Source organism: Lagenorhynchus albirostris, chromosome 8 (genome assembly GCF_949774975.1).
Source record: "Lagenorhynchus albirostris chromosome 8, mLagAlb1.1, whole genome shotgun sequence".
Classification (NCBI taxonomy): domain Eukaryota; kingdom Metazoa; phylum Chordata; class Mammalia; order Artiodactyla; family Delphinidae; genus Lagenorhynchus; species Lagenorhynchus albirostris.
This window is the reverse complement of record NC_083102.1, coordinates 31,615,402-31,630,967: the sequence shown is the minus strand read 5'-3', so window position 1 is coordinate 31,630,967 and position 15,566 is coordinate 31,615,402. Positions and strand designations below refer to the sequence as shown.

Below are 15,566 nucleotides of genomic sequence, written 5' to 3'. Positions count from 1 at the left end.
CTGCCCTGCTTGCGGTTCCTCAGACACAACAGATATGCTCCTACCTGTTAGGGCCTCTGTCCACTTGATGCTCTGCCTGGAAAGTTCTTACCTGAGAGATCTACAGAGCTGCCCCTTCCTCGCCTCCAAGTGTTTGCTCAGATGTCTTATCAGTGAGGCTACCCTGTCTATCGTTTTAAAAACTGAAACCCACCCTCTCACTCTCCATCCCTCTTAGTCTTTTCCATAGCACGTATTACCATCTCATATACCATACAATGAATTATTGCTTATGTTTATTGTTCATTTTCTGACTCAATGTTAGAATGTAAGCTCAAATCCAACTACTGATACAGCTGGCTGACTGGATGGACTGAGTGATAATCCTGATATAAGAGGTCACAATGTTTCATCTGATCTAGCACTCCATATTCATAAACCCACAAGTGAACTTTTCATAAATGTTCAGAAGTGTATACTCTTAAAGATGGAAGGGACCCAAAAGATCATCAATTATCTTCCTAGACAGGTAGGCAACCAGACGTTGAGAGATAACTGACCTGCCTGCCTACATCCATATGATCAGCTAATAGCACACTAGACGGCCATGATTTCTCATAGCTTCCTAGTCTCATGCCTAGAAAGACAATCTAAGTCAGAAGAAAAGAGCAATAATTATTTAAAAGCTGTCCAAGGTCAGTCAAATACAAGGAAGACCTAGCGTTATTTCAGTAACAACTAATTCTGTAAAAAGCCACTGTATGTGGAAAAATATAATTACCCCATTTATAACCAATTAAGTGTTTTTGTAGCAGCTAGGGTTCAAAGAAGGTTAAGAAGAGAGTGAGAAAACTGTAGTTGCATTAATATCTTTCCCACAGTCCCAGAGGCCCCAGCAGTGTGGATGCAGCATGAGCAATGCAGCTGCAAAGGGCACTCACTCAGATTCTCCAGCAGGTGCTTGCAGTCGTCAGTGGCGACATCATGTGCAGTCCGATTACACTTATCTCTTTTTTCTGGCTCCAGCCCTCCATGCCTACACAAGACTTGTAGGCAGTTCTGTAAAGAAACGAACTCCATTACCTCACGTCCAAGTGAATAAACTCAAGCAAAAACTCCAAGGGAAAATTCAGTTGCCTGTGGCAAGCAAATCAGGAATTCTCAGCCAGAAAGCTTCTTTCTTTCCCAGCAACCCAAATACACAGATTAATCTAAACACTGTCTCCAAATGAAAAGCAAACAGTGCTTCATTTACATGTGATTCACAGGATCGAAACACGGCTCCACAGAACAGCCTCTTAGGTTTCAGGAGAAAAAAATTAGCTTACTAATCACTCAGTTTGCAGAGTGAAATTAAGGAAAAAAGACTTCAGCAGACAGTATCCTTTTACTGTAATCTGGAAATATAAAGCAAAAAGACTTCTGCTACAACCAGATGCACCTTGCTATCTTCTAGATCAGGCACTGCTTTCCTGGTCATGCAAGTGCTGGGCTCCAATTGTAACAAGTCCGTCCCAGAGTCCTTGTAAGCACATATATATTGGAGATCTTACACTGTCTTACTTTGTTTATTTGAGAAATAGGTGTGAACACCATGTTGACTGAAGTTTTAGAAAAACATTCTCAATAGATATTGAAGTTAGGTGCCCTCTCTTTTTCAGTTTTTTCTTGTGTTGCTCCAGGAAATCTCCATTTAAAAAATATCACTAACCTATGAACTGAAGGGTCGTAGTTTTCCAAAATTTTTCAATTCAAAGTGGTAGGCAATTTATATGCAAACATTTTCAAATAAGGAACTGCATGGCAGGATATTACATCAGGATATTTATCAAGGAACTCTGCTATTTCAACTTCTACCACTTCATGATTTGTCTGTTGATTTCCCACCACAGTAAGCACAAAACTGAATAAACCAGAAACCATGAAAGGGAACTAACAACCAAAACAAGCACTGTCCTTCTCTTCGCTCCCCTACACACACACACACACACACACACACACACACACACACACACACACACACACACACACACACACACACACACACACACACACACACACACACACACACACACACACACACACACACAGAGGCTCTGGGCTGACTTCCACTTCTGACAACACAGTAAACTACGCAGTCTGAACAGCTTTCTCTAATTGTGCTGTAAAACACTTTTTTTCTGTTTTGTAAAACATATGTCTTTCTTACTGATGTATAATATCCACATAGAAAAGTACACAAGTAAGTGTGCAGCTTGAAGAATTATCACAAAGTGAACATACTTGCGTAATGAGCACTCTGGAAGCCTCCTTAATGTTCCATTTCAATCACTAGCCCCTCCCCTTCTCCCCCAAAGGTAGCTGCTACTGTGATTTCTAAGATCAGAGATTGGCTTAGCCTATTTATGAATTTTATATAAATGGAACCATATTACAGATACACTTTTATATTTGGCTTCTTTTTTTTTTAACATCTTTATTGGAGTATAATTGCTTTACAATGGTATGTTAGTTTCAGCTTCACAACAACATGAATCAGTTATATATATACATATATTCCCATATCTCTTCCCGCTTGCGTCTCCCTCCCTCCCACCCTCCCTATCCCACCCCTCCAGGCGGTCACAAAGCACCGAGCTGATCTCCCTGTGCTATGCGGCTGCTTCCCACTAGCTAACTACCTCACGTTTGGTAGTGTATATATGTCCATGCCTCTTTATCGCTTTGGCTTCTTTTCATTCAACATAATGTCTGTAAAATTCATCCATGTGTTAGGAACAGTTATAATGCAATTCATTCTTTTTAAAAATTACTGGGTGTTATTCTATCATATGGATATACCACAATTTACTCATCTATTTTCTTGTTGGTGGACATTTGGGTTCTACTATAGACATTCTGGTACGTGTCCTTTGGCGGACACATGTACATATTTCTGTTGGGTGTATGTAGACTTGGCCTTCTGGGTCATGGGGTATGCACATGTTCTGTATAAGTATAGACTGCAAAGAGCTTTCAAAAGTGGCTATACCAATTTCTCCTCCCACCAGGAGTATACTTGAGTTCCAGTTGCTTCATATTGGCCCCAAAATATATTTTAAATCATGAGTTCACAAGGAAATACAGGAAATCCCTAAGCGTCAGAAAGAAAAACAAAGAGTAAGCTGAGACCACCAGTTAAGTGAAATTTGAACAGGAAGCCAGTGCTGGTTTGAGGACAAAGCCAATACAGGCAATCTTTTGGATGCTGAGGGGATGGGAAACTAGGCCTTGGTACCTGCACAATGGAGCCGCCGAGCCAGAGGACCTTTGAATCAAGAAAATCTGTCTTCTGCAAAGGGACTGACTTGGACGTTGGTTTCTCACTGCTCAGGTCGGAGGGATCTTCTCTAACAATTGTAATCAAAGTCTAGCTTTCACTGGTCTGGGGTTCAGGTTTAAAAAAAAATCACTAAGCCAAGAAATGAACTGAAAACTAAGTCAAATACATAAATTTTTTGCCCAATTGTTATCACTAATTTGTACAAAATCAATAAATGTATAAAATATTTAATAAAATTAACTCTAATGAAAGATTTAAGTAGAATGCAATCTGAGCATTAAACTTTATGAATTCCCAGATGATAAGAGATAAAAATAATACATTTATTACACAAGTTAGTACTTGCAGCAAAAGCAGGTAAGAGCCAAAACAGACCGGGGGGTGGGGGAGGTCTACGCCTGGTTTTATCTACGAATTTTGGTAAATCATTTAACCTTTTCCTGCTCAGTTTCCATATCTGTGTCTCAAATATCTGTATTTCATAGGGCTGTTACATGACTTAAATGAAAAGATGGGTAAAAAGCTTTTACATTCTTGGCACGCAAAACGTTCTCAATATTTATTAGCTGCTGTTTTTGTTATAATCACCATAATCATCACCAGTTAGAACACAGCCCAAATATTCAGGTAAGTGGTGAGGAATTACAGCACATCAGCAAACGTCATAGTTCTAGGTGATGGTACTTCAAATTACAAACAGAAATGATAAAAGATGCAACCAAAATCTGCAAGATTCTTTTAAGTCTGACCTATAAAGTGGGTTGTGTATAATTTTTATTACACTCAGGTAGGTCAGTAGGCAATAAAATAAGCAGTAGCTTTCTCTATAAGGAAGCAAGAAATGTTGGAAAGATAGCAGGATAACGCGTATTCAAACAGGGTCACAGCTGTGAGTTCCACAGCACTATGCTGGGCTCCGTGGGGAACACAAAGAAGATGAAAACTTGACCCAACTGACACTGAACAGCAGCAGCTACAGTAACTACTGGAGCACACACTAAGCTCTAGGCACCGTTCCAACACAGCACAAGTATTTAGTGCTCACACATCCTCACAACTTTATGAAAGAGATACTAAGCACCTCTGTGCCAGGCGCTGTGTTAGAGCCCAGGGTTGTGACGACGAAGATGGTAACAGTTTCTGCTTCTCCGGCAGAAACGCAAAGTATAGTCAAGAGCCACGGGGAAAATGTGCCCAGAAGAGGGGGCTATTGAAGTGAGGAGAAAGTTCTACTAAGGGGAGGGGGAGGAGGTGGGAAAGGCAGAGCAAAGAATCTAAGCTCTCTCCTCGAAGGGTGGGCTTCGAGTGAAGAGAACACTTGCTGTGATGCTAGTTGCTTCTTCTGGAAATGGATTCTCAGGGGACCTAAACTGGGCAGGCTGTTCCAAGTGATGCAGAGCAAGAGGTCTAGATGAATGAGTCTCAATCAAAGTGCTGTTAACTATGATACAGATACATGTGCTAGAGCAGAGACTTTATTTTTTAATTTATTATTATTTTTGGTCACGCCGCACAGCTGAGGGATCTAAGTTCCCCGACCAGGGATCGAACCCGGGCCCTCAGCAGTGAAAGCGTGGAGCCCTAACCACTGGACCACCAGGGAATTCCCTAGAGCAGAGACTTCAGAAAGCAGTGGCTTAGGCTTCAACTTCTGCTTCCACTCACATCCCAATCACCAGAACTTAGGTAGGTGTCCATGGTCACCTGCTACGGAGGCTGGAGAACATAGTCTTTATTTTGGGTGGTCAAGAGCCCAGCTGAACTCTGAGAGGTCCGTTATTGTAGAAGAGGGTAGAAAAGATGTTGAGGGACAATGAACCACCTCTGCCAGGGGCCTTTAAGAGCTGAGAAGCAACGTACCAGTGCCAGGGAGAATAAGCTGAAACCCCAAGCCCAAAGAGCTAGAGATAAGATCCTAGTCAGGACAGGGAGCTGAGGGTCTGACACTGGGCAAAGGAAGTGGGAGGGAAAGCAGTCTGCAAATGCACAGGTAGGGCCTGGCACACGTGCTGGGAACAACTTGGGGTGTGGGTGTGCCACTGTTTTGCAGGGCAGGGGAGATGGAGGCTATCACAATGGGAAATAACAGTATGAGGAAGCAGGCAGACTCAGGGGTGAGATGAAGACAGCTAGCGTCAGCCGTGGAGGGCTGAGTGCTAGGGAGCCTCAATGTCTTCCTGGAGGCATGAGGATATGTTCGGGTAGGAAACGCCACGATCAGCTCAGTTCTGAAAACCAACTGGTACATTTGGAAGACATACAGAAAAAGAGAGTGACAGAAAGGAGACCAGTTAAGACAGAACTCCCATAAGATAGCCCATTCACTCACTGATTCAACAAACATTTAGTACTTGTGGGCCAGAGACTGCTGAGCACAACATATACAACGATGAAAAGTGATTTTTTGGAGCAGATGGAAAGGGAGGGAGGCATACACATAATCCCAGTAAAGAACAAGCTCCCTAAGTGAAGTGTGAAGAGGTGCTCTGGGGACCAATGAACTCCTGGAAGCCAAGACTTAAGCTGAGATGTTTTCCAGGCAGGGAGGGGTCAGGACAGAAGAGGCCATTTGAGGTAATGAGAAGAGCAGATGCAAAGGCAGGGAGAGAAGAGACAGCACGGGGTGTCTACACAACAGCCAGCACTGCAGGGTCAGAGCAGACAGTGCATGGGGAAAGGAGACAAGTGTGCTTGTGGAGAGAGGCTGAGGCCAGATCTGGATGGGACTTGTCTGTCATGTAAAGATCTGGCACTTATGCTTGAAGCGACTGACAGGTCACTTCTCCTTGTAAAGACGAAAGGTAAATTACATGACCAACTTCCTGTTAGGAAGGCCCCTCTCGAGACACCGTAAAGGAGCTGGAGAGACTGGAGATGAAGAGCTCACAGCAGGGCCTACACAAGTCCAGACAGCCCATGACGAGGGCTCCCCAAGGGACATTTAAAAAAACAGCCTTCCCTTTGTTTACGTGTTCATTTATAAGGGAATAAAATCTAGAGTTTTATCAATCATTTGAATTCATTATCTTAGGAAGATGGAGCAATAAACACAAATGTCAGGTGATGTTAGTGGATTGAGAGGAGGAACGAGAGATGCAGCCTAAGCACGGGAGCCCAGGCATGCATCCTCATGGAGCTGTTTGGTGGAAGTAAACATGAAGATGGTCATCAATAGGGTTACCATATAATTGGCTAAACTGGGACACTTTTACGAGTAAAAAGGGGCACTGTTAATGGTTACATTGGGATGATGGGCATAAACAAGGACTGTACTGGGCCAACTGGGTTATCAAGGAGATGCCCTGTAAAACCGTGGGCGTCCTGGATAAGACCTTCCTGAATGGACTCAGGACACGGTTAGGTGGGCTAGAGAGAAGATTCTGGAATCTCTATAGATTATATTCTAGAGACCAAAAAGATCATTCAAGAGGGAAAGTAGAGAGCAAAAGGAGGAAAAGGGTCAAAACCAGACCCATGAAAGGTGTTAGTGGAAAACACCAGAAAGTGTATGTCTTGGGTGAGGGGTGGAGCAAAACTCTGGTTGGCCAAGTTTATGTGAGAATCCTTTAGGATTCTGTGAGTCATTGCTGTTCAAATTAAGCAAAGATGCAATACTCTGCACTGAACACTCTGGAATGAGAGTTTTAAAAAATAGCTTTCCCTTTATCTACACACAGTCTGACCTTTTCGAAAATAATTTTATAAAAATTAAGGGAAAAAAATTATCATGCAGAATCAAAAGCACAGATTTCTATTTATCATCTAGTCCCAAAGACTTGGTCCAACATCACAGGTTATCCTGTCTTTGTCTTCTCCTAGCCAGGTACCCAACTCTGTGACAAGGAAGACATTTAGGGACTCATCATTTTTTTTTTCTCTTTGCAGCCATGACCTAGGGACAGGAAATCTAAATCCTGGGGCTCCATGTGGGCCTCTGTGCTTAAGACACATACCACATCCAGACTATCCAGTCAGGTGGATGCTGGAGGGTGGGAGGGAATGCCTGACACTCGCCTGGCTAAGAGGTAACAATGCGTCCATCAGTCCACAGTTCCTACACACTGTGAGGATGGCCACTGCCTGACCAGAGGACTGTGGGACTGCCTAGAGATGACCTCTAGGATGGTGGAAATAAATGTCTGGAAGACAGGTAAAAAGCCAGGTATGAGATCTGGGTTTGGGAAGAGTTACTGTAGAAGCCACAGTTAAAGCCGAAAGACTGGATAAACTCTTAAAAATAGGACTAAGCAGGGGCTTCCCTGGTGGCGCAGTGGTTGAGAGTCCACCTGCCGATGCAGGGGACGCGGGTTCGTGCCCCGGTCCGGGAGGATCCCACATGCCGCAGAGCGGCTGGGCCCGTGAGCCATGGCCGCTGAGCCTGCGCGTCCGGAGCCTGTGCTCCGCAACGGGAGAGGCCACAGCAGTGAGAGGCCCGCGTACCGCAAAAAAAAAAAAAAATAGGACTAGGCAGCTAGGAAGGAGCATGGGAGTTTCTGAGGGTTAAAAAACGAAAGAGAAAAACCAGAAAAACAAAGAGAAAGCCTGGTCATCAAATTCAGAAGGGAAGCGAGGAAGGAGCAGTGTTCCAGAAGCTGAGGAGGAGTCTGCATTAGAGTCAACATGTTAAACAACCCAGAAAGGCTGAGTAAGAGCATGAGTGACAGGAAGCCACTGGCTTGGGCAATACGTAAGCTAGAATTATCATCTACTCAAAACACATAATCCGCCAAATAAAGAATCTGTTTGAACGAGAGCTTCAACAACTAGCCGCTCAAATCCAGACACTCTCCCTAATCTATTTCTGCGGCAGGAACTTGACATGTCAGAGTTCTCATGACAGAACACAGAGTTTCACTAAGAAACTCTTCTATCCACTCACCCTAAGTGATGAAAACAAGTTTATCCTCAGTGATGAGTTCAACTTCGGAGCAGTCACAGACCAGCTTTAGAGAGAGCTACTCTTGTTACCAAACACTAAATGGTGATTTGCATAAATTGCTTAAACATTGGGAAAACGACCAAGAACCAAGTGGAAAAAGGACTGATTTGGGAATCTGGTCTTCTATGAATTGACCTTGGGGAATTAGTTACACTATTTCCCAAAACTTAATTTTTTCATCTGCAAGGCAAGGCAGCTGGACTAGATGAGCTATGTGTCTTCAAGCTCTGAAATCCCACTTTTTTTTTACATTCAAAAACACATGGAAACTGAAGTCATCTTCTTGGGTAACAACAGTACTACTACCTTATGCAGATTGGACACATATATGCTATTGCAAAGAGAAAAAAAACATACACCTTTTAAGCTCTACTTGAGGTCAGTGTAGAATCTCTTCACCCACACAATGATTAACTCAGAACTGTCATTTATTTTTTCAGAAAACTGGTCTTAGCAACTTAGTTGTGAATGGATTACCTCTATGGAGTCAGCCAGGATATAAACACTGTATTAGGCAAAGGATGAAAAATATTTTCCAATACCCATGACTGACCAGGAAGGCAGGCCGCACAAGTAAAGAAACCAGGCATTCTGGGCTTCATTTCCAACTTCTATCTATTAATCCCTCCAGGGTTTAAATATCCTAACCATAAAATGAAGAGGTTAGCCTGGAAGACGACATATCTACTCCAGGGCAAAAAAAAAATCTATTATTTCAATTTATTATTTTTCTTTGCAGTGTGTGGATATTGTCAGTCACGTTCACTTTCTAAAATCTCTCCTTGTTCAAAATTTATCTTAAGCTTCTTAACATAAGAGAATACAGAGAGAGTCATATTACACGTGAGAAAGAAATCCTATTTCCCTTTACTCAATGATGACAGAGCATCCACGTTGCCAGGGGCCTGGGAAGCCATGAAGACGCCATCCTCGGCTATACAAACACCAGGACTTATGAGGAGTTCATAATGAAGGAGTTGAGTGGCAACACAAGCCCCCCACCCTTGCAGGGTAACTCACCCTGGAGAGTGGGCTCCTCTCTCTGCCTAGCATCAGAGGGTCAGTGGCTGAACATTCTAGATCAGTGATGCTCAGGTTTTGTTTTTTGTTTTGCCTTTTTTTTTCTTGCCTTCAGGTTGAGTGCATGAACAACCTACCGCTGTCAGTAACCTCTTGCATTATCCTCAGATTTTCTTGAAGGGGGAAGTAAGTTGAGAACTACCCCTTCCATGTACCTTTCCTCCATCAAATGAGATTCACTGTCTTAGATTAACTATGCATTTTCAAATTTAAGCTTTCATATTTTCCATCTTTGTCTTCCAAACACTTTTATGTCAAATGTCATTGCCTTCCATTCAAACCAATATATATATATCAAGTTCACGGAATTTCTGTAGGTTTTTTCTTTTAAGGATAAAATAGGAGTAAACTACTACTAGCAAGCAATACCTCCACGTTGAACTGAATCATGCCTTTCTCTCACTAAAAAAAACCCCAAAGTCCAAAATGAACAGCTTCTGCTCTAGATCATAACAACAGGAAGTTACCCAACCAAGAGCTCCAAATGCACATTTCTAGCTATTTCCAGATATCTCCATCTGGTTGAACATATCCCAGAATTAAATTCAGCATGCTTAAATCCACATTCTATCTTCTTTTTTTTTTTTTTAATTTTATTTATTTATTTATTTTTGGCTGTGTTGGGTCTTCGTTTTTGTGCGTGGGCTTTCTCTAGTTGCAGCGAGCGGGGGCCACTCTTCATCGCAGTGCGCAGGCCTCTCACTGTCGCGGCCTCTCTTGTTGTGGAGCACAAGCTCCGGACACGCAGGCTCAGTAGTTGTGGCTCACGGGGCTAGTTGCTCGGCGGCATGTGGGATCTTCCCAGACCAGGGCTCGAACCCATGTCCCCTGCATTGGCAGGCAGATTCTCAACCACTGCGCCACCAGGGAAGCCCCACATTCTATCTTGATCACAATGACGCCTCTTCTTTCTCTTTCTGAGAATGTCACTATGATCCTTCTATTTAGCTCGCTCATTTCCTGTATCTAATCTGTCTTCAATTCTTGGACATTTGTACTCCGTGATCTCTCTTAGTATTTCTACCACTCCCATCATCTTTCACCTAGTCTCTCCCCTGCCACCAATGTTTTCATAATCCCCAGTCTTCTAAATGTTATTGCTCAGTCAATCAATCTAAACTACAGAGCTGATTCTTTTGCTCCTTTGTACAAAACCTTTCAATGGTTTTACTCTGACTAGTAAATAAAGCTCAAACTTCTTAAGACATCACTGAAGGCCGGTGCCATACTGTGGAACTTCTCACTACTCTTCATTAGCTCAGGTGGAGCTGTTACCCACCTCCCTACTTCTGGTCTGTTCCTACTGCTCCCTCCATCTGAACTACTCTCCTCTCCAGTGATGGGTGACAAATTTAACCCACCCTGCAAGACCAAAATCGTTTCCATCTCCTCCAGAATGAGCCATTCCTGAGCCTAATATTCCGCAACTCTGCTCTCTGAAATACATGCACTCTCTCTTCCAAAAAATAAAAATTTGCATTTTTGTACTGTTCCAACCACGTGTCTATTACCCTTGTTTTAAATTTTTTGAAATTCTCTTATCCTACACTTGTCTTGTATCTTGCACCCTTGCCACTGAACTAGGAGTTAACTAATCGCATAAATGATTCCTGCAAACGTTAGCTGACACAATGCCTTGCACTCAGGAGCTTCCTGATAGATTTTCATTGTTAAAGCAATATTATTGCTCAAGTGATTTAAATAGAAAAAGAAGCATGAATGGATGGCTTACTATTTCATGTTATTTCCTTAATAATCAGAATCTTTCTCTCTTCTAACTGATGAGTGAAATCTAGAATGCCCTCTTATGTATCATAAGACAGCACAGGTAGGGCTAGTGAGGGAGTTCAGAGTACAGGACATGTGTACTTGAATCCTGGCCCTCCCTCTAACTCATGGCATGGTCTTGGTACGGAATCAAACAACCCTGTGGACTCTATCAATATCCAACTTTTCCTCTAATCTGACATGAGATAAAATGTCTGGAATTACTCCCACATTTGTTAACAAACTCCAAACTGATTTTTGTGATTAAGTCACATATACGCTTGGCCGTAAATATCTGCTGGACAAAAAAATGTTGGTTCGTACTGGAAGCGGATCATCTCCTGCAATGGTACTGCTCAGTCCCCAATTATACAGGTGAAACACACTCAGTCAATAGCAGACAACTTCGCCACTCATCAAAGTACAACTGTGTAATGAGGCCAGCTGCTACCAGACACACCTTAAAACCTTTTGAAGCAGCTATATGGGCAGCAGTCCAGCCTTTGCTGTTGGCGTGGTTGATGAGGTCTGCAGGAACAACAGGCTTGGATGTGCCCTCACGACTCTCTTCTCCTCCGTCCAAGTCAAAGACGCCCGACTCGGGCTCCTCGTGCAACGAGTTTCCACGAGCTGGGGCCCTATGGTACATGAGAAGCTTGAGGCTGTCCACATTACCAGTGTCCACAGCTGCATGAACTGGTGTCCAGCCATCCTGAAAATAAAACGACCGGGGGAAAGGGTTGATTACAACATCAATGTTGAGAACTGTGTTATTTAAAGTTCACCTCTACATGTTCTTGGGCATGGACCACTGAGCTGGGAAAATCAGGCTTCCGATCCTGAATATCATAGATGAGCTAAGTTCTCAGACCACTGTCAATTAGTGTATTTTCCATTGCTATGACTCGTGTTTGCTATTTGGTAAGAATTTCCTCTTAACAGTTGACCATCTGGAGTGAACAGGTACTGCCCAGGATGGTAACTAAGCATTATATATGGTAAAACAAAATCTCAATTTAATATTACGAAAGAGAATGAACTTTAGCATAAAGATTTTTTTTTAATTTATACGCAAATATAAAGTTACCAGTACTGTACTAAATGAATGCTGCTATAAGCCAGTTTTACCTACAGGGAAGAGTCCTAATTCTAGTTATCTTAAAATTTTATGCCACTGATTTCAGAAGGAAAGATTCTAGATAACAGGGAAAAGGCAGACATAAAGGAAAAACAAAGTCAAGTAACTTCATGAGATACCTATCAGCCTCTATGGAGCTCTCTGTGACTGCAGCTGGATATTGATAAATGCAAGCTTAGAAAATGCTCCAACTGAAACGCTTGGGCCCATTCTCTAGAACATATTCTACTTTGAAGCCTCAACCGTCCACTTAGCTGGTTGCTAGAGCAGACTCACAACTCTTTCCTAGCACAGTGGTTCTCCAAGTGTGGTCCCCTGACCAGCAAGCAGCGTAAGCACCACCTGTGAACTTGTTAGAAATGTGAATTGTTGAGCCTCATCCCAGACCTACTGAATCAAAAATCTCAAGGTTGGGGCCCTGCAATCTGTTTTAACAGCCATGTGGGCAACTCTGCTGCACTAAAGTTTGACAAACACTATTCTAGGGGAAATCCTGATCCCCTCTGTAGTCTCTCATTTTTATATAAAGATAGGTCTGCCTTCTACTCAGGTATCCACCTTCCTTAGATTTTTAAGACTTTCATAAAAGAACTGAGAATTATTTCGGTGATACGTATTTTGGCTTCATTTCATTTTCCCTTTGGCCTATTTTTTTCATTTCATTTCATTAAAAAAATAACAGGGAGAAGAACAGACAATAAATGGTAACCATCTACATTTAGACTGAGTCATCTGATCACTTGCTAAAGCTCTCACTGAATGATGTGGCTTTTTCTCTAGTCCTGTACTTCATATCAAGGGAATCGACTTGGCTAACAGCAGACCATGGCTGGGCAGTAGCTGGAGTACCATATAGTCCTCCGGTGTACCCCAGGCAGATAAAGTGTTTCATGGCTTGTTCTTTGTTGGGCTGTAGATACCTTTACATGGGTATCAGCCTTAATTAGGCAACAGAGTGTAAGTGTTCCTGACCTTCCTTAATTTATATTACAAAGGCCATGCAGTTACTTCTGAAAAATTTAAAATCTTTCATTCTCCTTTGATTTCTTATTAAAAATCATGAGAAATAATTATTCCCTTAAGATCCTTTATCAATTCTGCTATTTATCTCTGTACTTTGGAGCCTCTGTACTTCTAACGATTTCATTCAGCTTATCAACAACTAGCTTGAGGGCATGGATTTCTGTGTTCTCTAACTTATAGGATGTGACTTTTTATGTTGAACTACTTATTTTTCATTCAGATAATGATGTAAAATTCATTCCTTTTTCATATGTAAGGCAGAATTTTATAATGAATGTGTAATAACACAGATTTCTTAAATAAAATATATAAAACAACATGAATCTGGACTATTTTCTCAGATTTTAAAAAAATAAATAGGAAATATATTAAAGAAAAAAAGCCCTTGCAATAGGACTCAATGGAAAATGTCTATACCTAGCTTATATCTCTGGTTATACCATTAATTGTTTGTTTTCTTCTGATAAATTAAGAAAATCCAAAATCTAAGAGTGACCTTAAAGTAGGTAATGCACCTTTTTATCCTAGAAAATGTTAAGGGTGTTTCCTATGAAATGGATGCACAGTATAGTCAATTCTCTATTAACAGAAGAGATCCAAGGTTCAGATAACCTTTGGAGATTAAGATGTCTACACTTGTCTTTCCTCAGGAATATCCTGGAGGGTAGTGATTATTACACTTTTCACATTCTGGGAAGCTGAAAATAAATAAATAAATAAATTCCTGATCCTAGTGAAGAGTGGGCTCCGTTAAACCCACCAGTCCTTAGATGGGCCCCCACTGGAGAAATGCATGCCAGTGTACAAAGGCTTATTTCTTGGTCCTTAAATCTATCATGATAGGTTGATGAAGACCAGTTTGGGAAGCTGAATTGAGAAGTTTGTTTCAAATGCATTTCTGTGTGGCTGAGCCAGAAGTATTATCCAAGGACTCTTCTGTGGATCAGACTCCAAATTTCTTCAGTTTCCAAGTCCCTGACTTCACCTGTGCACCCTGTACAGGAGGTACCAGAACTGTGTGGGATGCAGTCAACAGCTACCTCAGCCTGTTAGGCTTCATAGTGGGTTTCCATACACAGTGCTTCAAGTTCTGACTCAAATTAGACAATGACCTTGAACTCTGTGAGGTGTTGCATAATCTTAGCAACAATAAACGTCAGTCCTGGGAAGAACAGTGAGCACAAATAACCTTCCTCTAAGTACTGGCAATGGGCACTGTCTTGCCACAAACTCCCTCCTGTTTACACATACTATAAATGAGCACTACTGTGGATAGTGACGACGACCTCGATGACAGCTGACCTTTGTCCATTGCTTACAATTCCCAGGCACTACACCAACTACCTTAAAAAAGAAAGGCTAATGAACAAGCTTCTAATAATGAGATGCTCAAACAAATAAGACAATGTCCTTACCCAATATCCTCAAAGCAAAACAAAACAAAGCAACTGTATTTCGAGCTGTAGAGTTTGGAGACGTATTGTAAATTATAGGACAAAACCCAACATACAGGTACTCACTCTGGTTTTTACACTTCGGTCAGTTCCAGCTTCCAACAAGAGTTTAATACATTCTTTATTTCCATTTTTACAGGCCAGGTATAGAGGTGTCTGTCCTCCATCAGCAGCATGATTAATATTAGCATCATATGCAATTAATAATTCTACACACCTAAATGCAAGATTATGATTAATTACATACAAACTGGGTTTGATTTCTGAAGTACCACCTGACCAAGATATTAAATAGAGAAAATAATGCTAGAGCAATTCTGCATCTTTATTTACATGAATTATTAAATATATGTATCAATTATTCCTGGTCTTATTACATAGATACTGTTTTTAACAAGCCTGGGAAGATGTATTTTAACTACTCCCATGAAAATTTAAAATAGCAGCTTTGATCAAGTGTGAATACGTGGTTTATGACAGTTCTCTGCAACCAAACTGTGAAAGTAGTCCTTGGAATATGTTTAACTGTGCTTGACATATATATTATTTGTGGTTCAAAATAGTTTGAACCTTGAAAAAAGTCAGGCTGCTGAGTCATTCTGAGATTTCCACTTGAGAAAATAATTAAAAATAGCACAGACAGCAGGGCACCATTTGCCTCCACTATAAAAGGCAGTACGGAGACAGAAAAGGGCCATCTTGGGGAGAAAAGACAGCAGAGGCTGTCCTGTCTCCTGAAGTGGGGCTAGTTTATGAGGAAAAAGACACAGCTAAGCAGAAACACATTGCCCTGAAAATCAAGAAGGAAAGCAATGAGGTAAATTCAAGACTTCACGGCACTTGGGAACTAACTTCAGTTTGCAA

The 15,566-nt window shown here is 41.7% G+C and overlaps 1 protein-coding gene across 1 annotated transcript in view; it reads right to left on the bottom strand.

Moving 5' to 3' along the window:
- Window positions 1-15,566, bottom strand: part of CTTNBP2 (cortactin binding protein 2) — a 156,169-nt gene that overhangs the window by 50,598 nt on the left and 90,005 nt on the right. The window contains exons 7-9 of the mRNA XM_060156004.1: window positions 14,769-14,919; window positions 11,548-11,799; window positions 921-1,038 (exon numbers count right to left, since the gene is read on the bottom strand). Of these exons, the coding sequence (XP_060011987.1) occupies window positions 921-1,038; window positions 11,548-11,799; window positions 14,769-14,919 (521 nt within the window). The remainder of the gene's footprint in view (window positions 1-920; window positions 1,039-11,547; window positions 11,800-14,768; window positions 14,920-15,566) is intronic.